The sequence below is a fragment of the Didymosphaeria variabile genome, assembly GCF_027946475.1.
Source record: "Didymosphaeria variabile strain IMI 356815 chromosome Unknown scaffold_10, whole genome shotgun sequence".
Lineage (NCBI taxonomy): Eukaryota > Fungi > Ascomycota > Dothideomycetes > Pleosporales > Didymosphaeriaceae > Didymosphaeria > Didymosphaeria variabile.
Window position 1 is genome coordinate 697,127 of NW_026611629.1, and position 24,789 is coordinate 721,915.

The 24,789-nt window shown below is 50.3% G+C and overlaps 8 protein-coding genes and 1 non-coding gene across 9 annotated transcripts; 2 read left to right on the forward strand and 7 right to left on the reverse strand.

The window, feature by feature from the left end:
- Window positions 1-553: 553 nt before the first annotated feature.
- On the forward strand, window positions 554-1,150 carry N0V89_012282 (uncharacterized protein; the record flags this gene model as incomplete). The annotated part of the gene is made up of 1 exon (XM_056221004.1): window positions 554-1,150. One exon carries the CDS (start codon window positions 554-556, stop codon window positions 1,148-1,150), a length of 597 nt encoding a protein of 198 aa, XP_056064991.1.
- Window positions 1,151-2,453: 1,303 nt separating this feature from the next.
- Window positions 2,454-4,036, forward strand: ERG12 (Mevalonate kinase; the record flags this gene model as incomplete). The annotated part of the gene is made up of 2 exons (XM_056221005.1): window positions 2,454-2,552; window positions 2,606-4,036. The coding sequence occupies 2 exons, from the start codon at window positions 2,454-2,456 to the stop codon at window positions 4,034-4,036; spliced, it is 1,530 nt and encodes a 509-aa protein (XP_056064992.1).
- Window positions 4,037-4,461: 425 nt separating this feature from the next.
- PXR1 (telomerase inhibitor) lies at window positions 4,462-5,561 on the reverse strand (the record flags this gene model as incomplete). The annotated part of the gene is made up of 2 exons (XM_056221006.1): window positions 4,462-5,482; window positions 5,539-5,561. The coding sequence occupies 2 exons, from the start codon at window positions 5,559-5,561 to the stop codon at window positions 4,462-4,464; spliced, it is 1,044 nt and encodes a 347-aa protein (XP_056064993.1).
- A 356-nt stretch (window positions 5,562-5,917) lies between these two features.
- N0V89_012285 (uncharacterized protein) lies at window positions 5,918-6,577 on the reverse strand (the record flags this gene model as incomplete). The annotated part of the gene is made up of 2 exons (XM_056221007.1): window positions 5,918-6,398; window positions 6,456-6,577. The coding sequence occupies 2 exons, from the start codon at window positions 6,575-6,577 to the stop codon at window positions 5,918-5,920; spliced, it is 603 nt and encodes a 200-aa protein (XP_056064994.1).
- Window positions 6,578-7,645: 1,068 nt separating this feature from the next.
- On the reverse strand, window positions 7,646-8,390 carry N0V89_012286 (uncharacterized protein; the record flags this gene model as incomplete). The annotated part of the gene is made up of 2 exons (XM_056221008.1): window positions 7,646-7,994; window positions 8,224-8,390. 2 exons carry the CDS (start codon window positions 8,388-8,390, stop codon window positions 7,646-7,648), a joined length of 516 nt encoding a protein of 171 aa, XP_056064995.1.
- A 778-nt stretch (window positions 8,391-9,168) lies between these two features.
- Window positions 9,169-9,258, reverse strand: N0V89_012287. Its single transcript has one exon. It is a non-coding gene; the product is annotated as a tRNA-Glu (tRNA).
- Window positions 9,259-9,844: 586 nt separating this feature from the next.
- Window positions 9,845-11,911, reverse strand: N0V89_012288 (uncharacterized protein; the record flags this gene model as incomplete). Its single annotated transcript, XM_056221009.1, has 1 exon — window positions 9,845-11,911. One exon carries the CDS (start codon window positions 11,909-11,911, stop codon window positions 9,845-9,847), a length of 2,067 nt encoding a protein of 688 aa, XP_056064996.1.
- A 1,294-nt stretch (window positions 11,912-13,205) lies between these two features.
- N0V89_012289 (uncharacterized protein) lies at window positions 13,206-14,417 on the reverse strand (the record flags this gene model as incomplete). Its single annotated transcript, XM_056221010.1, has 1 exon — window positions 13,206-14,417. One exon carries the CDS (start codon window positions 14,415-14,417, stop codon window positions 13,206-13,208), a length of 1,212 nt encoding a protein of 403 aa, XP_056064997.1.
- Window positions 14,418-19,237: 4,820 nt separating this feature from the next.
- On the reverse strand, window positions 19,238-21,128 carry N0V89_012290 (uncharacterized protein; the record flags this gene model as incomplete). Its single annotated transcript, XM_056221011.1, has 4 exons — window positions 19,238-19,780; window positions 19,834-20,157; window positions 20,217-20,607; window positions 21,034-21,128. 4 exons carry the CDS (start codon window positions 21,126-21,128, stop codon window positions 19,238-19,240), a joined length of 1,353 nt encoding a protein of 450 aa, XP_056064998.1.
- Between the last annotated feature and the right edge of the window lie 3,661 nt (window positions 21,129-24,789).

Genomic DNA, 24,789 nt, shown 5'->3' on the forward strand with positions numbered 1-24,789 from the left:
GTTACGGAGCCGGGCGTAGGAAGCGTGTAGGCTACAGATGGACTGGGCAGCATGGGTCGTCGAGGTGCGAGGAGGGAGATAGAGCGGGCAGAAGAGGGAATTGCGGCTCTGTGTGCTATTAGAAAAGGTAGGTACGCCTGGTTGATGGGAGGGTTACCGTGGAGTTGCGGAGGATCTGAGGAGGGTCGCGGGTGTCGCATTCGGCCGAGCGACAGCCCGTATGCAGCGGAGAGCGTTCATTATGCCTCTCCTCGATCGATTTGGCGACGAAAGAGAAGGGTGACACGGGGAGGTCGAGTCGGCGGAAGTGTCGTTCACGTCCGCTCGGAGGTGCAGTGAGCTTGCCGACGAAATCTATGGACTGGCCCGTGCGCCAAAAAGTGTAGTCGCGAAAATCGGTCGCAGCTTCCCTCCCAGCTTTCTACAAAACCATTGCGTCTGCGACAAGCTTGCGAATCTTCTACGGTCGAATTTTACGAAGTAGAGGTGATCGACACATACCAACACTCGAACACTATTCGCCTGCGACCAATCGCGACGTTTAAACTACAAGATGCACGCCGAAACTCTCGCACCCCACCGACTTGTATCCTCGAAGTCTATAACCCTTGAAGATGCCTCTTCCATACTCGAAAAATACCTCACAAACTCCGAAGTGCATTCGCACCTACATCCTGATGCGCTCATCACACCCAGCGGCACCACCTTCAGCGCGCAAGGTGGACCCGCCGGTGGTGTGGTAATGCACAACCTGCGCAGGGTCGCCGCGGGGCTCAAGGGCAACTACCTGGAGCCCGAGCCTACGCCCGAGCCCGAGGGCGAAGACCAGAATGCGCTTGTCGGTGCCAATGAATCTCAGGACGATTCGATAAACAAGAAGGTCGCTGGTGCCGTGGACGTGGACTGGCAGGAGATGTCTGAGTTCGAGAGGGAAGAGGGCGTGGTAGAAGTAGGCGAACTTGACGATCGATCGAACTTTGTTGCGCAAGAGGAGATCGAGGCTGGTCATCTATCGGGCGAAGGAAAGAAGCGGAAAAAGGAGGAAGAGGGCGGCAAGCTCGACAAGGCGGCGAGGAAGAAGGCCAAGAAGGCGAAAGACAAGGAGTTCAGAGCCCAGAAAGAGAAGGCGAGGGCGGAGCAGTCAGCATGAAGCTCCAAGCATCTGCCTCATCTTTGCGGCAGCCTGATCATGGGACCACAGAATGGACACAGTCAACACCAAAAAAAGTCGATTTTCCAGTTCTCGTCCTAATCGAGTAGCGACCGCTTTGTACCGACGCGATCTATGCGTTGCCTGTATAGGCAGCGATTCTGTTAATAGCTCAGGTGCCCGGGCCCGAGGTACTACCGTTGGCTTCGTTTGGTATAATGCCATTAGGGATTATTCAAATCACCTAGCATCGACAGTCATACGGACACTCATCGGGCATTTCCACATAAGGAAGCATCGTCCATAGCCGATTGGTGCGCGGCACTACCGAGCATTACGAGCCTCACATGCGCCCTCGCCTACTGTTCCCAAGCATACCAGATGACCAGGCTGCCACGATTTGGCGCATCACACAACAGCGACGACGAGGACCGCAAGCGAATGGCTGCATGTCAGTTCAGCTTGCGCCACTTCAATTTGAGCAGGCCCCCCCTGGGGCCGGCAGTGAGCATGGCAGCCTTCCCAGCCGATCAGTTGACTTCAGCCTAGTTGCATTCTGGCGCTTCCAGTAGTTCCAGTCTTGGTTTCAGTCCATGCGCTTGGGGTAGGGGCCGAGCAAAAATATTCCGCGATCTTGGTGATGGTGGCGGTGTTTCTAGATGAGAATCGACGATTGAAAGAAAGTGCTAGTATTGTTCCTGTCAAGACGCGTGGTCAAATGTCAAGTCCACATTTGTAGTCCGCCTCCATTGAACGAGTGAATTCACGATGTGTGACGCAAGGCTGTGATGACAGTTAACACCGGGGCGCCGTTCGTAGGGCGTTTCCAGAAAAACCAGGGGTGGGGGTTGAACTGGGTTCCTGCAGCTGCGCGGGGAGCGGAAGTTGATCGAGGCGCCTTCGGAATTAACCTAGTTCGTTATTAGCAGCAACCCCAGCAACTTGGGTCCATCAATCCCAGCGGCGGGCGCAACGCCTCCTGACTGACGACGACAGTGCCACACAAGGTGCAGCCAGCCCCCGACCCTTCCACGCTCTTTCACCAATCCCTGTTCTCTGTACAATGTCTACGACCGGCAGCCTGCGGAGAAAGGGTCAAAACGGTACAGGTAAATCTACTCCGGCTCGCGCTCTTTCTGAGACCAGTCAAGGCTTCCTCGATCGCTGACCAGCAGGAACAGGAATATTAAAACGTACCACCTCGCATTCCACTCAAACCCCGGAACAGTCACCCATAGACTCCATGCCTGCACAACTACTCTCCCAGATACCACAAGCCGGTGCCCCGGTATCCAAACCAGCCATGCTCCGGAAACAGTCATCGCCGATGATGCCGCCCTTCATGGTGTCGGCGCCCGGAAAGGTCATTGTCTACGGAGAACATGCAGTTGTGCATGGAAAAGTGGGCAGACTCGACCATGGATTCGAAGAAGAGTGTGTTGACTTCTACTATAGCCTGCCATCGCGGCCGCGATATCCCTCCGCTCGTACCTCCACGTCTCGTTCCTTTCCAAGTCGCACCGAACTGTTACGATACGCTTCCCCGACATCGAGCTAGAACATACATGGAACATCGATGAGCTACCATGGGATGCATTTAACGCGCCAGGGAAGAAGAAGCACTACTACGACCTGATTACGACCTTAGATCCCGAGCTGCTTGAAGCCTTACAACCGCACCTGGACGCAGTCTCGCCCAAGATTCCTGAGTCGATACGGAAGGTACACCACGCATCTGCATGCTCCTTCCTCTACCTATTCCTTTCCCTCGCGTCGCGAAAAACATCACCATGCGTTTACACACTCCGCTCCACAATTCCGCTACGAGCCGGTCTCGGAAGCAGCGCCAGTATCTCAGTATGCATCAGCGCTGCGCTGCTCCTCCAAATCCGTGCATTAAGCGGTCCACATCAAGACCAACCTCCGCAAGAATCCGAGCTCCAGATCGAGCGAATAAACAGATGGGCCTTCGTGGGCGAGATGTGCATACACGGTAATCCCTCTGGCATCGACAACACAGTGGCATCAGGCGGTAAAGCAGTCCTCTACCAGAAGGCGTTCAAAGGAAAACCATCCCGGATCTTGCCCCTCCACAGTTTTCCCGAACTGCCTCTCCTCCTTGTCAACACGCGCCAGTCCCGCAGCACTGCCGTCGAAGTCGCCAAGGTCCAGACTCTCCTCAACAACCATCCTGTCCTCACAGAGAACATTCTCGACGCGATAGGCCATATCACTGAATCAGCTTACAAGCTGCTCACATCGGCCGACTTCGATCCGGAATCGCACGCCTCGCTCAAATACCTCGGTGACCTTGTCACAATAAATCATGGCTTGCTGGTCTCGCTGGGCGTTTCGCACCCGAAGCTGGAGCGCATCCGCGAGCTGATAGATCACACGGGTATTGGGTGGACGAAGCTCACAGGTGCAGGAGGGGGTGGATGCGCGATAACGATCATCAAGCCGCGACCGACGTCTACTGCTAACGGCACCGGCAACGGGAACGGCGTCCATCACGAGCACTCGTCTTCAGAATCCGAATCTGAGCCCGATTCGCCTGTCGCCGCATCGATAATCTCCTCGGGTACGAAGCTTAAGCATGCGATCCTCGATTCGCTCGAAGTCAAGCTTGAAAACGAAGGGTTCGAGAAGTTTGAGACGACGCTGGCGGGTGATGGTGTCGGCGTGCTTTGGCCAGCTGTGCTGCATAACGGGAATGAAGAGGAGGGCGGTGAGGAGATTGATCAAGAGAAATTCCTTAGGGCTGAGGGCACCGAGGGCATTGAGAGGTTGGTCGGCGTGAAGCATGCAGGAATAAGGAAGAACGTAGAGAGGGAAGTAAGAGAAGGGTGGAAGTTTTGGCGGCCCTGGGAGACGAGCGAAGATTAGCGGTCTATCCAGTTCTTCCCGTTCACCTGCTAGCTTTTTCCTTCTCGCACTGGCGGCAATCGCATTTTCACTTTTAGTTCAGGTTTTTAGTTCAGGTTTTTGGACGCGAGTCTACATCTCCTTGGCTGGATCAAAAGAAGGAAGGGGAAAGAAGAAAAGGGGCTGCTAATGGACATTGCAATTGTGTCTTGTGTACTACCAGTAGCTTAAATCCTAATGAACTGTATCATATTACCAAAACTATATGTCAACACATGTTGATGTATCATGTCATCTGATCTAGAAAGAAGACCGCAATCTCGAAACGCCACGCTATGCATATGCAAATTCCCAGAATCGCTCGCTCGCTCGATGCGCTATGACGGCGTCTTAATCATGAAGATCTGCAGTTGTTAGCCGCATATTTTACTCGTAGACTTGGAATACTATACCTCCTTCAGCGCCTGTGGATCCATGCTCGCCATCTTCTTTTGCCGTATATACCTCTGCCGCACAGCGTGCATACCTCTCGGATTATACGTCAAGCCAGAGGGCGTCGCTGTGCCAGACGTGGGTACAGAGCTAGCCGATGTGCTCTCCACTTCTTCCTCGCTCCCGGAGCTGGGGTCTTCGGTCGTAGGACTCGACTTCGCGGCTTCCTTTGCGGCTTTCTTGAGGGCCTTCTTAAGCTTCTTTTCTTCTTTGCGGGCGCGCTTTTCGGCTTTTCGTCGAGCCTTGTCGGAGAGGGGTTCTGAATCCGTAGCAAGAGTATCAGAGGCGCTCTTCGACTTTTTGTCTTTCTTGTCTTTCTTGTCTTTCTTCTCCTTCTTGGACTTCGAGGAGGATTTCAAAGCGGCATCCTCCTTGGCAGCCTCCTCGCGGAGGTTCATGCTCTTCTTCTTCCGCTTGAGTTCCGGCTCGTCTCCGCTCTGTTCCTCCAGCTTGACCTCATCCTCACTGCTCCTCTTCCTCTTCTTCGACTTCTTTTCCACGGCCTCACTGTCCGACGACTCCGGCTCAGACTTGACCTCCACCTTAACCTCGATCTCCCTCTTCACACCCTTCTCAATCTTATCGCCCACCAGAAACCCTCCGCTCACAAAGTTCATCATGCCAAACTTCTGGTACACATACGCCCTCTGCGCAATCTTCTCCTGTCTCTCCTGTTCCTTCTTCACTTCCTCCTCTTTCCCGTTCAGACGCCCTAATATGCTAGCGAAGCCAGCGAGACCAAAATTTTCGGCGCGCTCGCTGCCACGCTTTGCGCCGAGCCCGAGGTTGTCATCTTTGAGGAGGACACGGATGTGCGAGTGGGAGGCGGCGGTGTAGTGGGCCTTGTGTGCGGCATCCGTTGCACCAAGAGAGGAGCCGGGGGTCCAGCCTTGCGAGGTGAGGATGCGGTGACCGAAGCGCTCGGTATTGTTGGCCCAGGTGGTGTTTTGTGGGTCGTTGGAGATCTTGGACCGACTTGCGGCGAACGTTAGTACGATTCCTGAGTATCATAAATGTATAGATACGCATACTTCTTTGGCGCTGCGAGACCCATTGTGAGGAGAGCGTATATGTTGATTTTAAGAGTGGACGTCGCTTTGGGAAGAAGATCAGAAAGTCGGACTGCACTGGAAATTTTGGTGGCGCCGAAATCTTGGCGCGCATGTGGGGAAGGCGTGGCCGGGGACCCTGACTTGCTCCACTGGCTACTGGGTCTGGTTTCATCGACACCTCATGTTTCCAACACGACAGATATATGATATATTTCGGCTTTCGTTATAGATGCTGTCCTAGATATATGCACCGTTTGAATTTGGACTTTAGACCGTTTTTACCACCTCTATTGCAGCTACGTATATGCCTTCTACTGCCCAGGTGTACTCCAGACATCACCTCTGTTCATAACAAACACTATGCCTTCACGATGTTGATCGTGACAGGAGTAATGGTCGACGCAGTTGTACTGGCACCTTGAGAATCGTTAGGTGGAAGATACGCTCTTTCGTTGACGGAGTACTTACCATCGTAGAGAGCGATACCGTAGTCGCTGCCGGATCCCTTCACCGCAACGAAGGTACGATTGGCGAGGGTGCTTCCGTCCTTGACGAAAAGCACGTTGTTATCCATGGTGAAAGTAGCCCATTCCATCAATGTCCCCTTGGGAATGGAATCGGTGGTTGGGTTCGTTGCATCGACGAGCGATAGCAGGACCCCATTTGGGCCTTGGAGAGCAAGTTGACGGGTGTCGTCGGCATTGTGGACAGCAAAAGTGCTAGTAGGTGCGTACTTGTTGACGAAGAATTTGGTGGCAGCAGCTTGTTGAGCGGCGAGTGAGTACGTTGTCGATCCGGTCTTCAAGGCTACCCATTGCCCAGAAACAGCTGCTGTTGCTCTGCATTATGTTAGCTCAGGCGTACAAACGAAATTCGGTGCAATCAAGAGGACGTACGACTTGGTTTGGAGCTGGTAGAATTGGGTTCCATCAGGTGGAGGTGCCATCACTTCCCAAGGTGCAAGCGGAGCGGCAGCTACAAGGGTGCACAGAGCAGCGGCAGCAGCGAAGAACTTCATTGTTGAGATGAAACTGTTAGTTCTGGACTATGTCTCAAGAGCGTTGCAGTCCAAGAAACTCACAGCTGATGTCTTTCACCTTTTATAACGCCGGAGGAAGCCATCTTGCCAGCATTGTCTTCTTCATTCGTTCCATATACCCTTCGCGTCCCTGCATACGTCGCAATTTGTCCGCATGTGACGCCATGTACGTTTCCTTTCCACCCCTCCACATTATCTTTAATCTGCTTGATCTTCCATATTAACATCAGAGGGCGTTATATCGGGCAATGCCAGTAGACCATCGGCGCGGAAATACGACTTCAACATGTGCTTGAAAGTATCCTGGATGCTAGGGTTTCACTCGCTTACTCGGCAGGCTAAGATCAAATCGAGCAGCTCACCTAGATGCGTCCGCAGTATGCAGTCGGTCTCCTTGGACCTGCTTCTGGTTGCATACACCTGCCTTTTGCACGACCTTGCAGGTACAGTCCGCATCGTTGCAATACAGCCACCACGAGAAATGCCGTAGCAAAGCCGCGCGTTGTTTCACTATGCTATAAGTGAACGTTTATCTTCGGCAAAGATTCAGACTTCGTCAACATGCGCTTCGGAAGTTCGATTGACGATCGCCAGGGTCATTGCTGTTTGGGGTAACGAGATGCTATACCGCCCAGCTGGGACTCGTTGATAGCTTTTGTTATAGGCCCACGCTTGTTGCATATATACATGTTGGCTCATATGTGAAGGGGCCGAGCACCGACCGGATGGATTTCTACACTCAACCATAGACATTCGAGCAGACCCTGCAGCTTCGCATTTTTTAAGGCTACCGATCACTGCGGAACCACCTCCTGACGTGGTACACTGCCGAAGAAACCCTCCCAACGGTCGGAGGAAGGGTCTTATTCCCTGATAGAGTAACTCTGCACAAATCGAAACACTAGACAACGTACACTATCACGAAAGCTTTGTGGATTGGCCACAACAGACACAGAGCATGTTGCATCAGAATGAAGAGAAAACCTTCCCCCCTCCTTACGCTAGCATCACTCATGTACTCGAGTCTTCCTTCTCCATCTCTTCATCCTATGCAACAAAACTCTTGGTATTATCACCAGACTGCACCTGCAGGTAGTTCGCCGCAATCGGCTCGCTCAGACCCGCATCGGTGATGAACTTGGGCCAGTTGATGGCCATACGTCCTGACACCGCCGTCTTATGCGCGGCCGGCACTGCGAAGTTGTCGGGCTGCTGGTGCAATAGGAAGATGTAATTGTGCGGGTGCTTGGGCGTCTCGGCAGGTGGTGCAGGGCCGAAGTATGATGCAGGACCAGTGGCCTTCGTCGTGAGGATCGAAGAGCCGTTCTGGGTCTGTCCGTTGGGGGCCCAGTCTTGTAGGAGGGCGTGCAAGACAGTCCCGCGGGGAGTTCCAGGTCTACAAACTAGTGAGCAGCTGAGCTAGTATTTTGAGGGACATCGGTGATGATCGTACGCATCGATATCTAGAAAGCTGTCAGCACGATTCAGTGTCAAATACAAAGAAGTACTCGCCAATCATAGCCAGCAGATACTTGCCAGTCAGCGTCTGGCCCGTGACGCCTATCGTGGGCTGCTTCGAAACACCTTTCATAGACTGTTAGCCTTTGGACTCCCCTGCCGCTTACTCTGGGCATGTACTCGACTTCTTCACCAGCAACCCCGGCGTAATGACCTGCGTGTTATAGATCACATCCAACGTCTTGTTCACAGCCGGCGTAAATCCAGGAGGCGTCGTCTGCGCCAGCGCGCCACCCAAAATCAGCAAGCCAGACAACAACGTCGTGAATAGCATTTTGTTCAATTCTGAAAGCAGCGTAATCAGGGGCCAGATCAGAGAAGTTCCACCATCTCCGACAGCCTGTCTTGCCATATTATATCATCCTCGCACGTCATGTCATTGCGAGCCGCCGGGCTTAGGTCGTCGTATGGGATGTTCATGGGATAGGGGTGATCGAAGGGAGGTGGATTGTTTGGTGAGGCCGAGGGATTTACATGAGGTGGTGTTTGGCTGAAGGGAGCAATATATGAGGATCCCTGTGTACCCCGCGTTTGGCTCGGCACTTGAGGCTGGATCGGAGACACTGGAAGAAGATCTCTTCGTGGTGGAGCGAGCAATTCGTAGCAGTCGTTTGGAAAGCTCGCGTTGAAACCGACGCGCATCTCTCCATGATTACTCAGTTCCTTCTATGCATGGTCGGGCGACTGTGTGGGTGGTTGAGCAAAGACCGAACCCCCGCACACCGATACGAAAGAAAGCAAGAAACAACGCCTAGGCAGCCAAAAGAACGGTTCCCAGCACGTCTAGTAATCGTAGTGTTGTGATGAGTATCACAAATCTAGCAGGGCGCCCGGCGCTGGGTTGCCGAGAACACGAGCAAAAAATCCAACCATATCCACACGTGCAGAACAGAACGCGAAAACAAAGCTCAAACGAGTAAAAGAACACTGTCTCGACACCAGGATGTTACATCTATCTCGGGGTGACCATTACCAGCGTCGTGGTGCGGACCAACATCTACATATACAAAACATACCATAAAAACAAAGCTCCAACGAGCAAAAGAAACGTATTCCGACACCGGGAATCGAACCCGGGCCACATCGGGACTTATTCAAGTGTGAATGAGAGCGATGTATCCTAGCCACTAGACCATATCGGATGGTGTTTTTGTGAATTGATGTAAAAATTTAATTTAATTAAATATATGATCACTTGTCCTGATGTGTAAAACCGAAAACCGGTTGAGACTGTTATGTGTTCAAGTACGAAAACGTATGGGTGGCTGTGGGATTGGGTGGCATCGGCGAGTTACGGCTAAGAAAATTTGCGACCAGGGTCCTGCCCCGGCTATCCTCTGATTGCACAGCCTTGTAGAGACACATCACTTCAATGCATAGTATCTTGGGGAAACTAAGTTTATCGTACTTAATGTATTTACTAAATGGCCATCATTCAGAGAATATCACATTCAATGCCAAAGAGAATCGGCATCTCGCGCATTCCCTAACTCATTCTCATATCATCGTTAGTGGTCGTAGTACCGTAAATCCGTCAAGCGTGGAACACAAAGAGAACGAAGAACAATCTTGCTGACAGCTAATACCCTCCCCGCCCTGTCTACTCATCAATTTCCCTACAGCGATACACCGTGAGAAACAACGCCGTGCCCAACCCATCCCCAAAGACTAAGAACACTAAGAAGGTACAATTTGACTAAGAAAGCGCGCGTCGACAAGTTCCACCTATCAATCCGCGATGGGAGTATCGGCGCGATCATAGCTTTCGGTTGCATACGGGGTGATACCGAGCAGCTTGAGTCCATTCTCTAGCACAATGCGTGTTGCCTCAAACAGTGTAAGGTGTCCCGGACCGAAAGTCTTTTCCTCTGCTTCGGCTTCGTTTCCAGCTTCCGCTTCCCTTTGTTCGCCATCTTCGGCGTCATCGTCGTTGTTCAGACAATCAGCGAGTTGCTCGGTCACGCCAGCCAGATATTTCACAATATCATCTGGCTGGGGTACGGATGAATTATAAGTGGTGCGGGTGACCTCAGGATACTGCGCGAGGAGACGGAGAAGATTGGAAGCGGACTCGTCCTCAACCAAGGATTCGTAGTCCGCATCGGAGAGCTCGACTTCGGCATCGCGAGACTTCAGGACTGTGCGGAGCTTCGCGTACCAGTACTGCAAATCAGGTCCGGTTCCGAGCTTGAATGTCGTCATGTCCCCTGTGTCAAAAGAGTGGGCAGACGTAGTCCGTGTGGAAAGCTCATGTGCGAGAAGAGAAGCGATTGATAGCGCTTTTGAACTCTTCTCAGGCTCGCCAAAGATTATGCTCTTCTGCCTGTTGGTCTCCAATTCCGTTGTCATAGCCGTTTCGATGTGGCTAATGATTGCTTGAGGTTTGTAACCTTTTCCCAGTGTCTCTTCCATGTTTGACGTCTCGTTGAACTTCAGGTGCTGGATTTTGTCTGCCAGGTCCTTTTTGCCGAGTGCAACTAAGATATGATGCAAATGCGTGAAGTGGGGGGTATTGTGGTCGTTGGCAGTAACGATGATCATTTTGTCGAAGCTGTACTTCCTTGAACGTTCGATCATTGCTGCAAGGTCCCGAAGAAGGTAAGTAGTCGCTCCGTCCCGACCCCGTATGATAGCGGTACCAGCTCTGAGCCCGTGGTGTTGCATGTGAACAACCCAAGCACCGGAGCTCTCCTCGCAAATGTTTCCTTCCTTCAGCAGAGTCTCGACTTCGACCATTGTTTCTGTACTGACTTGTGATTCACCGGTATATTCATTGAAACTGATGCCTAGCTGTGAATAGAAGTCTGTGTAGTTCTCAATGTTGACGTCCCTGACTCGTTTCCAGAATCCGATGGCTTCTTCGTCGCCATTCTCGAGCTTCTTGAATACTGTGTTTCTTTCAGCATATATACCTTGATTTTCAATCTCGGCTTGCACTTGACCCTCGTCCTGGCCATGCTTCGCAGCCTCGTCTCGAGCATGTCTACTCGCTGCCACTTCCGGTTGGAAGAGGTTGTTGATCTTCTCAAACACTTCCAGCAAATGCTCGATGGGATTTGCTTGATACTTTGCTTCGTCCCCGAACCTCTCCCAGCCGACCTTCAATAGCGCAATATTCTTTCCCCAGTCACCAAGGTAGTTGATTCGAGTGACATCCCAGCCCATGCTCTCATAGAAGTTTCCAATGAAGGCGCCGATAATTGTGCTGCGGAGGTGCCTTCCATGAAGTTCATTGGTGATGTTGGGCGATGAGAACTCTACCACCAGCTTCTTGCGTCCCTCATCCGGCGACAACGAACTCCGTAAGCCGCGAGTCGCATCGGTCCCATAAGAATCCCCATGTTTGAGGATGAAAGGGAACAGAAGACGGGCAAATGCATCAACTTCGAGCAATATCCGGAGATGCACATTCTCGAGGAAAGGCAAAGGAAAAAGCGGGTGGTTCTGTGGGAACTGTGTGACACTTAGACTTGCATAAGGTAATAAAAAAGAAACGAGAGTTCGAACCTTCTGCGCGATATCCAAAGCCAGGTCCGCAGCCTTGCAGCCAGGGCGGAGTTTCGGTAATACAACAGCTAGGTCACCATTGTAAATGTTATTGGGCCATTGTATTGATTTGTACGCTGCCTCAGGACTACTTTCGACAAGCCCACTCAAGATATCGGCTAAGAGGCTCCGGCATACATCAAGAGGATTTGTCAAGATGTCAGTCGGCTCAACAACAGAACGGGGCGCAGTCAGATGCAATGCCGCGAGGCTGCTCTCCAATTCAGCAATCCCAAATGTCGTCGTCATTGGTGATTCCCCTATTTAACAAGTCGCTGGCGAAGTGAGCGAAATAGTAGAGCAAACTCGATCAAGATAATGTGTCAGACAAGTTGGGTGGCTGTTCATGAACGTAATTTTCCGAAGGCGCATGGAATCCAAATTACGTATCTGTTGTTGACAAGTAGATAAAAGCTCGTAGTCCTCTCTGATTCAGCCTCATTTTATGTTCGTTGTTCAGGCAGCAGATGCGTGGCTATGCATGATTGGATAAACTACCATCTACATGCACCAGTAAGCGATCAATGAGAGCACGCTGACCACGTATATGCACACGCCCCGCGCCAACGGACCACACACCCAAGCAACTGTTCACCCTTGACCCTGCCAGTTTCTCTGCTTGCATGCATGGCGCATCGTGCGAGTAGGGAGAAGCCTTCCAATGGGATTAGAAGCTTGATGGCAATTCGGGCAAACGGCCGAAAAGAAGGCAACCGTCGGTTGCCCGACAAGGCAGTAGTGCAATGTATAGTCTATCTCGATTGCCTGCTGAGAGTAAACCGCGGAGTATTCTCGTGTCCAGATATCTCAGTCTCAATATCGGGAAATGTAGGAGGTATCTCGGGAGGAAACACGACTGATCCAGAAAATCCAATATCAAGGACAGTTCCATCGTCTTGTTCATATGATAGGCTCTCATACTGTAAGGTTCATCAGTGTCTCTGCAGTATCAAAGTGCGACGAGGATCTTTGCTAACCTTCATTGTGCTCGGTGTGCTCAACTACCGCTGGCGGTGTCCCTTTTCCGAGCAATCTGTGCATCCCATTCTTTGATATATGCCTATTCTTATGTAAAAAGAAGATAAGAAGCCGCAAAAGGACAAGTGTAATGAACGCTGCAGCTCTAGATGACCATGCTTTCGGAGGGAAACCCTCAAATGGGTTTGGAATCGAGAAGGATGCGCCCACAATGGCAATGGGTGATATCACGGTCAGTGAGCACTCAATGAGTGAACGCACAAACCTACGCATTGACCACGCCCTGGCATCGAGATCACCCGTGCAACCAATGGTGATGGAATTTCCCGTTGGCTTGCGTTTTGTGCCCATCCTAGGCCAAACCATCTCCGCAAAACGTCTGCCGTGAAGCAGCAACACAGAGTACTGATGCTGCAGGTGCTCCTCCGCCTCTAGCAACGGTGTTACAGCTTCAGCTATGTGCAACTTGCAAGACTGACGTCATAGCGAGAACCAAGATGAGCGAGGAGTTAGCTCTAAGTGAGCAAGCTCAGTCAACCCTGGGTAGGAATTCATCAGGTGATTCTTAAGGATTACGAGTTCGGCATGCAGGCGGCATAGTAATTTCGACTAATTCGGTTTGCGCTGCAAGGGCAGGTCTACCTGAGCTTGCCATTTCCGCACTGTTTGGTTCTATCAAAGTAGCTTCGGTGTCCGTCCGTAACAGTCTGTTTTGTCGATGAGCTCTTCGCCACGCGAGCGGCAGTTGGTGCAGTGGTAATCTGTCTCTCAAGGCAAGAATGCTGGTGTGAACATGCTTTGGGGACTTCGTTTTCAGCAACTGCTTTTCCTTAGTGAATACAAGCAGGTTTAGTATTGCAGTAACCACAATCATGGCGATAGCAAATGACTTCCATGTTCTCCGGAAATTCCCGAACGGTTCTGGAATTGCAAAAACAGCGCTGACGACAGCGGCAGGGGAGACCCAAGACACCATAAGCTCTGAGATGGAACCGCTTCGTTTCGCGGCCTGGTTGCTTTCGATTGTTAAACGCCGTTCAAGACTTTCAACCCTCGATTGATAACGACGTTCCAAAGTCTCCAATTTTCGCTGTAGGTCGCTCAATCTGCCGAAGTTACTCCTAATTTCGCGAAGACAACCCATGATGTGGGTTCTAGAGCTTTCTGGAACGTGTTCAAAATCACCGAAGAAGCCGATGTCGCCGTGAGGTGCTGAGAATCGAGTCCAGGCTTCGTTATTATCAGAAAGTGTGTCGCGCAATACTCTCAATACTTCAATTGCATTTTCGTATGTTTTGACGGTATCTTGATTGTGCTCTGGATCAGATGCGATTGAAGCTTTGGTACGCGAGTCGTCCGTCTGCTCTCGCACGCCACGCACGATTTTTCGAATTAGAGATTCCCATTCCCTAGCAACCTGATCCAATCGAATGAGGACGACAAGTAAGAAGTACTCTCTTGGATTCCAGATAGGACAATTAGCATCGGTGTCTCGGTCAGTGAGCATATCGGGTACAACTGTTCCATAGTCGAATTCGCCTTCGCTCATCTCCTCGTCTCCGTCCACAAAAGCGTATGCTTTCCAGCGTCTATCAGCCACGCCGCAGACCGTGATGGATATATGTGCCGGTTCGATTCTTGCCGTTGTCCAGTTATATGAGCTTGCTTTGCTGTTGGCCAAAAAGGACATGTCTTTGCCCTCACGATGTGGTTCAGTGCGAAGCGCAGTCCGAGTGCGCCCTTTACTGTCCTCGTTCTTGAGAACGTAAAATGGCATGTGGAAATGTAATTCGAATGCGAGGTATCTGCGGGACTATGATAACTCAACATATCAGTTGCTGGGAGAAAACCCGCAGGAGGTGAACTCACCACAATCTTGACTTTCATACTAGCTTCTAAAGCGATATGGTGGTACAGTGCCGTTTTCAGTGCAGCGGCTTGGTGCTGTGTGGCAGTTTCGGTAAGCACCCTTACATACGAGGGGCTCACATCCGAGATGTAGCTGTTCCTATCAGTCTCCCCACTTTGCTCAACAGGATTTGGACACAATGACTCACAGTAGCCTTCTATCAGCATCAGGAAGTTTTGTATGGCCGAATCGCTGAATTTCGATATCAGTCAGACGGGTCGTGAGAACAGTGCGATCACAAATATTCAATGAGGCAGAAGAGAACCAAAACATTTGATAGTGTGACTTTTTGTGGCCTCGTACCTGTTCTTTCAAGTGGTCCAAAAGCATTTGAGCACTGAGAGGATTCTCATATCGTCTGTACGGCGGGGGGCTCGAAGGAGCCGACATATAGTGAGGGCTGACATGATCTTGGACTATGACGGCGGGACGATGTTGAGTGTTGGAGACATAACCAGTAGACGGCCTTTGGGGGCTCCCTTGAAATTTCTGTGATGCTTGTGAAGTGTTTTGAAAGTGCCCTTGATTTGTGTGGTAGTAAAAGCTCCACAAACGGTCGTCCAACCATGCACCTCTTCTTTGTCTCAGTTGGGGAGGATGTATACCATCACAAAATGTTGATATTTCCGCCTCCTCAGCTGTATCGTCATAGTCGCGGAGGAAACATAATAAAGGGTCTTCGTTTGCGTCCATATCGAGCCTAGACTTTGCGTATGACGTTTCCTCAACAGGCCTGCGGTCTTCCAAAAATGCACGAGGCCAAATGGTGTCCACGAAATCGAGGCTTGTACGCTCTTGTGGTTCTATAGCCATTGGGACGAACAAAGGCTTGCGGGATCGGCCACCTACGGACTGGGACTTGGCGACTATTCAGTGGGCGATACCTTTCATATTCCCGGGTTGGCGTACTGAGTTCCTTTCGGTCGGGTCTTAGCGGGTTTCCTGAATATCGGACAGAAGGAAATCCATGACGACTTATAGCCAACTTGATAGATTGTCTTGACCGGCGACGGCAGATCAACCACAAATTCCCGAGCTTCACAACACACCGTAAGCTCTTCGGATGTTGAGCAGCACCACATTTTCAACTCAGCCCCCTTAGTCCTTCAAGCTCGTAGTGAATGGCGTCTTCAACCCAACGAATGCGGCCCGATCCATCCTACACGCAACCACTGATACGATCAGATATGTCATACTGACGCCACGTGGTGAGAGTTTACTCGACAAACCGCAAGGCTTTCACAAGGCTGCTAGGCTGATTGTTCCATATAGCCATTCGGAAATCGCCACTTAATGCGTACACAAGTTCGTTGGGCTCGGAACAGAGAGTGGTAAGGAGGTTCTTCCGCAGGTATAGGGCTAATCTAGCCCTTCAGGCGGCCATTGCTCACCGCTGAGTGAGGCTATCCTCGTCCTCTATCACGATTGAAGTCGGGCTGGAGTGCATGCACGTAGGTGCTTACGTGCAGGGGGACACCCCTTCGGACCAATCGTGTCTGTGCTGCCAAGTATCTCGAGAATCACCACCAATAGGCGTTTAGTGTACGAGCACACCGTATCACTCCTTGAGACCAGAATGACGCCTTTTAATGACCATTAGAAGACGTGCGGCCGAAATCTTGCTGCAAAACACATACAACCGATTTCGTAAGTTGTACGCCCGTTGCCCTCAGCCTAGGACTTCAAGGCGATACGTGAAGTAACGTTACAATATCCCTTGATTGGCAGTCGTATCGTATAGAAAATTGCGATAAGAAGCCTCGTGGAAATTTGACGCGTTGTGATGACGCAGGCTCTTACTACTTGAGTATATACATCCCGGGTAACATCATCAGGTTGTCGTAGAGCCGGACGTGACGTTCGCTCGATGGCTGGAATGTGTCAGTGTCACATGTAACATGGTGCAAGTCTGTAGTGACAACAGAGTTCTATGTATGCCTGGATATGTATTACATCGTACGTACACTTTGCGGTGGTTCAAACGGTACTTGCCGTCTGTTACTAACATCTGCTTCTTCAGGAGATACACTGCGAGACTTCCCTCTTCCTACTCCTGACGCAACGTGTCTGGTCCCTTTCTCACACTGAAGTTCCGTGCCTGCTTCGCATGTATTAAATTCCAAAGGACGTTGCATAGTCCGCAACTGCGTCGCCAACTCTGGCCTTGTCAAACTGATATGATTACCGAGGAATGAATCGTCGCGTCTCGCGAATTTGGCCATTCTGCGGAGTCTGAGGATGCTGATGGCGAAGTCGTGGGGAGCAACGGCCGAGTATGTTGCAAGCTGAAGACTTCCACTAGCGTTGGCAGGTGTCCCCTGTACACGGTGGCCGACAAAGTCTGCGGTCCAATAACGGTGGTGTTCTGTTGGGGTACAAATTGCGTTGTCCTCATGGTTCGAGGAAGTCGCTTCCTGTGCACCTGGCAGGTGCCACCCTACTAGCGTAGTGTATATAGGCGGTTTCCGCCACCCTAGCAATTTATCCCTGTTACACTCTCCAGCTACTTTGAGCACTCGTGACCTCCTACTCCTCCTCCTCCAAGGGGGCCGTGGTGGTTGCATGGTGTGCCTCGTCATTGACCGTGAAGATCCGCAGATCTGATTTGCGACGCTTGTACGCAGGGTCGGATAGTCCGGCATTACGCACTTGCACGCGTGTAGTCTGGCAGTATGCACATCTCGCTGAACCACACGAGGGACAGCTGCCGCTTTGGATACTGATCGAAGCGCATCCGCATCTGCACTGAAGGGTCTTAGCAACGAAAGGATGAAGTAAACAGAGTATGATCAGGACCAAAACGTACACAAGCCCAGATGTACACGTGTTTCTTGCGAGCCTTCAATTGTCAACCGTTTGTCTCGTCAATCTTGAGGAAGGGTGTTGGAAACCCACAAGTCGCAGGAACGGAGGTGGCTCGTGCCTCGGGTCTTCGATGTCCATGAATATGGTAGCATTGGCACCCTGCACGTCCTCCCTCTGTCAGTATGCTTCTGTGAAAGCGAAGGAAACCTGCCCGCTCCCTCTGTCGGCATGCTTTTGCGAAAGCGAAGGAATAGAGACCGATCAACTCCATGCTCCTAGGGCTTTATAGATTTTTGACATGTCCCTTACTAAAGATCAAGAGTGGTACTGTTGAGGAATGAAAACAGGATCTGGGGCTTGAATCGTTGTAACACAAAAGGACGTACCGCAATCGTGTATACAGATTGAGAAACCTGAATTTCGTCAGTGTGTGTGTGTGACGAAGATGCAGGTACAGGGAAGCTGCACACAATCGTAGCATAGCGTACATATGTATGGTTTCCGAACAAAACGGCGGAATTTATCATCAAAAGCCCAATTGGGCCAATGCCGAGGGGCCTAAGGTTGGTATGGTACAGTTTCGACGATTACTGTGCGCGTTTTGCAATTATTCCCTGCACTAAGCGCTCTTTGACATGCAACTTAAGCCGCATATTCGCACAGAAGCAACTGCAAGATGGACGTCGGAAGCATGGGTGGGACTCGGGCTCCCTGAACGGACGCGACGGAATGTACGCGTGCAAAGGGTATGTGAGCGTTGCTCACCGATCGGTCAGCAACTGTAAGATCCGGATGGACAGAAGTTCATTTGAGATCCAGGACTTGTGCGACATTCGGCAACACAGATGTCTCCGCGATCGTGTGGGTGCTCCCCATGCTGTGGTAGGCCAATGCGGTGCGCCGAACCCGCGTAGATACGAGGACAACGCGCTACGGTACCGGTAGTGGGGATGCCCCCACCTTCCGATAATGGCGTAGACCCACACGAACAATAAACAGCCAATCTGGCAGCGACAGTTAGCGTCGGTGCACTAGAACACTGCATCGTGAAGCTCGATACTCAACTGTTGGTGACACATTGGACCCGCTTGCAAGGCCACTTCGGCGTGCAACTTTGACTACTCCCATTTCCTATCATGCATGTCCCCATTCGCAATCTTCAAGCGACATGATGAGAATCGTGCTCAATCACTGCTTTGATCGCACGCTCTTAGCGTGTAAATACTCATCTTCTTCCAGGTCATCCAGATGACTTCGCGCCATGGCGGAAAATTGAACTTCCCTAGCACTCGGTCCTTGCTCAAACCGTAGTATAGAAAGTACTGTAGCGGACAGGTAAGGGAGTAACTTTTGCGAACAGAACCCGTATAGTGCGTTTTGAACATCGTTGAAACTGGAAATTGAACACTATTACGTCAAGTAGCCGGGTACCGAGAGGTCTCAAACAATTACTAAACATCTCGGAAGTGCATCACGTCCATCGGAAAGCACCAGTCATCTGGTGCGAAGCCCTCGAGCAGATCCAACAGCACGTTTCCCTTCTATAATCACGCTTCGCTGCTCCGCCCTTCGCCTATATTGCTGTTAGCTCAATTCAAAGCATGGTAACATTCACTTACCTTTCTCTTCCCTATCGAGAAGTATTCGATCAAGCTGGCCAGTCAATAGCCAAGCAACAATCCATCTGGTCTTGACATGGTGACGAAGTAAGAATATTCCCACATTGACCAGATACAGTACCACGAAAACAATAACGACAGAGCTAATGAACGACTTTGCTGTTTTTGGAAATCCGAATATTTTCTCCTCGATGCTGAAGTAGCCCGTTACAACAACAACGGGGGTCATGAATTGATTCATCTATCCCATGGTCAGAAGAGGCCTCAATACAATGAAGAAACACCACATACCGATAGCATAAGAGCTGCATTGAAATTGTTCGCAGCTGCAACTCGTTTATTGATCACCGCAAGTTCGTAATTGTCCTTGTTCAGCTTGTTGGCCCGTTCGTTAAGCCAATTAGACGCTCGACTGAGCAAGTTTGCCTCCCTACTGGATATGCTTGCATCTTGGCTGAATGCATTCGCCTCTTTACTCAGTATATTTGCCTCTCTGCTGAGCATATTACCCTCTTTACTAGATGTTCCTGCATCTTTGCTGAACGCATTTGCCTCTGCACTTAGCGCATTCGCTTCTTTGCTCAGTATATTTGCCTCTTTGCTGAGCACATTCCCCTCTTTACTAGATGTGCCTGCATCTTTGCTGAACGCATTTGCCTCTGCACTTAGCGCATTTGCTTCTTTGCTCAGTATATTGGCGTCTCTACTGAGATCATTACCCGCAGAACTTAGTAATGCGCTCTCTTGGTTGTGTCGGATACTTAGATGGCTAAGCCGAACGCTTTCCTGTGACAGACACAATTCGATCTATCCTCATTAGTACGGTATACTATTTGCGTGCGACTAGGAGTAGTGCTTACGATCTCCTTCGAGCTTTGACAGGAGTCCTCTAATGACGCTAATCTCTTTTCCAGTTCCATGAGGCACTCCATAGAGTCCCGAATAGAGCCTACGATCTTATTTAAGGACACACCAGATGTTTCTCGTTCTTCAGTATCGAGGAACCAAGCGCAGTCGCCTTTAGGAGCAAGAAATCGTTTACCCGTATCGATGGTGAGCAAAAAGCTCTGACGCAGTTCTTCCAAAAATCCCATGGTTTTGACCAACCAAGCCAGAGAATCGGCTGCTGGACTTGAGTTATCGCTGAAAGACGTGCTTGAAAAAGGGTGGACGAGGCCGTCGTTCTATATTCATCAGTACATACATAATAGCATGAGTGACCGTAGACCCGAGGAACAAGTACCTGCGTTCTGACCCTAGCATACACCTTATTTATGAGGTACATCCACTCTTTGCGAATCATGCGCAGGCGGCTGTCCGTGATGTGAAGAAAGTACAGTCGAGGATTCGAGAAATGAGTATCCTGAGCGAAAACCCCATATTTACCATCGGAAGCCAATAGATCCTCGAGGAGATCATATCCGTGGTGTAGATCGTAGCTATCATCGGCTTCATCGAGTCCTCCTATTTCTACAACATCTAATGAATCGTTTGCTTCTTCCTCTTCTCCGCCTTCCGCTTCCTCTTCGTCATCTTCGTCATCTTCGTCATCTTCATCATCTTCATCAATGTCCGAATTTGTAAAGGCATAAGCAGCCCACTTGGACTCGTCCCAGCCACACAGAACGAGCGAGCTGTGTAATTCACATAGCACGTATTCGCCAACCACATCTGGCTCATTAGCTCCCAAATCTAGGAATGATAGATCGCTCCAATATTTGCGCACATTAACAGCCCTATGTAGAGCATGTCTTGTCGTCGATCTATCTTGTCTCCTCAAAGCAAGATAAGGAAGATGGCATTCAAATTGGAAAACTTTGAAGCCGTTGTACTATGTTCAAGCGTTGCATTAGCTGTTGTGATCTATTATCAAACATAATGTGAACATACCGGGATGACAACTCTCAAGGATGCTTTGCGATCTACATGCTTATATATAGCGTCACGCAAAGCCCCAGCTTGGTGGAACCAAGCTGTTCTTGCCAGTACGCGTATATACTGATCATCCAAATGAGTGATGTGGCTGAGCATCGGGTTAGTCTGATTCCGGCTTGACTAACATCGTGGAGACCAAACAGTGGCGATCCTCCCGAGATCCTGTGTTAAGAAGATCCATGACCAATCCAAGGCTTGTAATGGGCTTTAGGTGCGCCATAGTTATGGACAGACTTACATGAGCTGGCGATATGCATCGGTATGCGCCAAATGGTCAAAACGCTATTCAATCAGCTTATAAACCTAGGTGAAATTCGGGTTACCTACCATCGTTTTCAACACGTCTTCTAATGCCAATGGACAGAGTTTCCTGACACTGGTCTCGGAAGGACCTTCGTGCGAAGAGCCACTATTAACCCAGGCTCTTGCAGGAGGAAGGATGTATGACAAGCTGATAGGAACGGAGTGCTGCCCGCGGACACCGAGTGCTGACAATGGACACCGATTATTGCCAACAAATAGGGTTTCCTGCAGTAACAGAGTCGATGTCTTTCGGCAGTATTGTTCGATACATTCAGCTTTCCAGGAAGGTATTGAGCTGTAATGGAATCTCAAAAAAAAGTCCAAGTCATCCCGTTCAACTGCAAGGGCCTCTTTGAGTGCAAAAAAAGGGCGGTCGGTAAATTTACGAAGCCTGAATAGCTCTATATCCCATTTTTTTTCGCCTTGTCCTGGAGGACTACTATATTTTCCGTTACGTGTGCACCAGCTGCAGTGGCAGTAGCACTCTGAGACTGCTTTCGTAGGAATTTTCCTTGTGAAGCTCGAGAACATGAAGTCAACCACGGTAGCAGAGGCGACGCAGTGTGCGCATAAGCCTCCGATTCAAGCGACTCTTTCAATTTGAAACCTAATAGAGACGTACTGTGAAGTGCCAATTTTGGTCTGTATGTTCATCAATATCATATTCCGATGTCTCAACATTAGGGTCGCTGATTCTTACAATTCACTTGCTGGTTCAGCAGGTATGAAGTCATCATCATGGGTAAAGATGACACTATTTCCGAAATTCGCTTGCTCGCACGTAGCTCAATATGATCTAGTGCAACGGGCAGAGAAGTATGAATAGCACAAAAGCGAATCCAAAGTAATGAGCCGAGAGGTGCGAAAAGCAAACAATCAATACCGCAGTATCAAGGGTAGCATTTAGTGCTCCTCACTGCCAAAAGGCGCCAGATAGCAGGCCATACAGTTAACAACGATGCCAACCGTACGCATCTGCACACTCACCGATGAGGGCTTCAAAACGCCTTCCCTCATGTACTGGATGAGAATGACCATGGGACTCGTATTGCCTGTTGATGGATTCGTGTTGAACACGTTTCAGGATCTGTTTCGTTCGTTTACGATCTACTGGTGACGTTGGGCTCAGCCTCGGTCCCAATATCCAGGATGTTCGCATACTCTACCAATTTGCCACAAGCGGGTAGCTTGCGTCGATGGATGGCGGTGAGTGCGATCCTAGCGATAGGCCAGTGAATGGTGAGGCGATCAAGAATACTATGACATGGAGGTGGGGAAGAGGGCAATTTCAGCCTTGTACGTTAAGTAGGGCTTTGGGCCGACGTGCATCAACGAAAAGTCACGAATCAACCTGCAAGCCGAAATCTCGGTCTGCCTTGGGCATTCTCAGCTCCCGGGCCATGGATTCATCATTTGGGCGTATGCAGGCTGTCATTACTGGGCTATTTACGTCCTCATCCTTGTTGCAGGACCTGTTCTTATGCGGGATGTACTGGGCGATAGCAAATGTAGTACCATGTAGAGCGGGTTTCAGAGTCAACGTACCATATGCTCAGCTATCCGTATTGGTCTACTGAACGCTCGTCACAGCCAGCTGTAAGTCAACGCATCTAAGTTTATTTCAACGACCCAGGCAAGAGAACGAATCTTCGCTTTTTGTCGATATGATTCTACGTTGCGTGAACCATTTTCGTACCACGCAATGGGACCTATGCCATCGATCTAGCATGGTCCCCCCATCTGTGCTGTCAAGACATTGCAAAAAAGTGGAGAATGGAATAATCCAACCATATAGAGCCGAACTAAGTCAAGTCTTCGTACAATGGCCTAGGTTCTGATCTCACCTTGCCTAGCCTGCTGATTACTCGCCACAATCTCCGGTCCTACTACACTAGGCTAGACTGCATCCTGAGCATCTCTCATCTTGAGCGAAGGTAGCGAGATGACTGCTCCCTATCTCTTTGTAGCTGCCTCCTGTTGAAACATGGCAATGAAAGAGAGATCCATATGCTCACAAGACCTTGCGGTCAGGTGCATCGACTTTCCGGAAGCATTTGAGGTTTCGGCCATCAGAAATTCGTTTGCCATTTCGGTCAGAATGGTAAGCAGGATGGTAGACTGATTTGTAAAAAGTACCGAGGTATGTAATAGGTAAGAAGGTATGCGGTATGCCCACGTTTGACACCTGGGCAGTGCTGCACCTGCGGTCGATTCCCAATTATGTCGAGGCTGCGTTCGTGCCCGAAAGTAGCTTAAGTAAAGATGAAGATAGTAAGAACAAAAGAAACTCTAGTTTTCTTGCTATCGTAAGCTTTTCCTCGATCTTTGAACACCTGGGCATCATGGCTATCATGCAACCGAGGCACGTGCGTATCGATACCGCTTCATCTAGACACCTTGGCGACCGGCGACCGACATCTTAGACCACCGCTGCAATGGCACACTTTGATGTTGTAGACATCATGAGGAACATCCGACGTGTGTACTGGGTCAATCATTCTTTTTGAGCAAACACAAGGTGTTCCTAAAAACTTGGTCCAGGGGAATTTCTGTGCGTACGATGTCACAGATGCCATAGGTATGGTACCCACCTGGGCAGTACCCCACCCCGGCGCTCACCACAATACACCTCCGCTTCCTCACCAAATCGTGCGACGCATGTCTCACTCCGCTCAGCATCATACGAATAAGAGTCGGCAACGCTCGTAGAAGTATTGACGTTGTTAACCGAGGTCGGAACTGCGTATTACCCAGATAGTGAATCCTGTCGCCTGGGTTCATACCCTTGAGTCCATTTCGTTCAACGACTCCGCCCATGGCCCCGATCAACCTCTCTAGAAGCGGAATGAGGGACGGCATTTCCGTGTCAGTGTGTGTCTGCTGCGTCATAGGGCTCACACGACCTATAGCTTTCGCCACCGTCCCGTCACGCGTCGAATGAACGAACTTACACTCGCTAATACTAGGTTTGATCGGCCTCTCCCCAGCGAAACTTTTAGATTAGACAGGAAAACGCGTCTCTTCTGTCCGCCATCGCAAGAGGTCTTTCTTGCCGACTGCTGACCGCCTGGCGGGATTTCATGGGCATGGACCGCCGTGTGACAGCCACCGTAATGACAACAGCGATCTCGGATCTATCGACGCAAGGATTCCATGAGTAGATCAACAGCCTATTTTTAGATTCGTCAGCACGCCGGTTGCCCTTTATCCGCTGTTGCCCTTAAATGCTTAGTTCGACCTCACCTTAGAGGACCTGAATCCTGCAATAGCTGTTTGATACTCATCTACCGTGCGTGCCAATTGTCATCACAATACCTTGTAAAATTGATTCTTTCTTCATATCCCGTGTCTCAAACTCTCAGGCTCTTACAATAATACTGATTGTGCGGTGAAATAGATCGTACATGCCTCTTGAGGGCCCTACATTGCGTCTGATCTAATTAACTAAAATCAAGACATGGATCGGTACGGACCAATCCTGCTACCGCTGATTCGAAATCAAGATCGGGAATATTGCGGCTTGCGAGCAACACCCACCTATCATACTCTCTCTGCATCATCGTCTCGGTACATTCCGC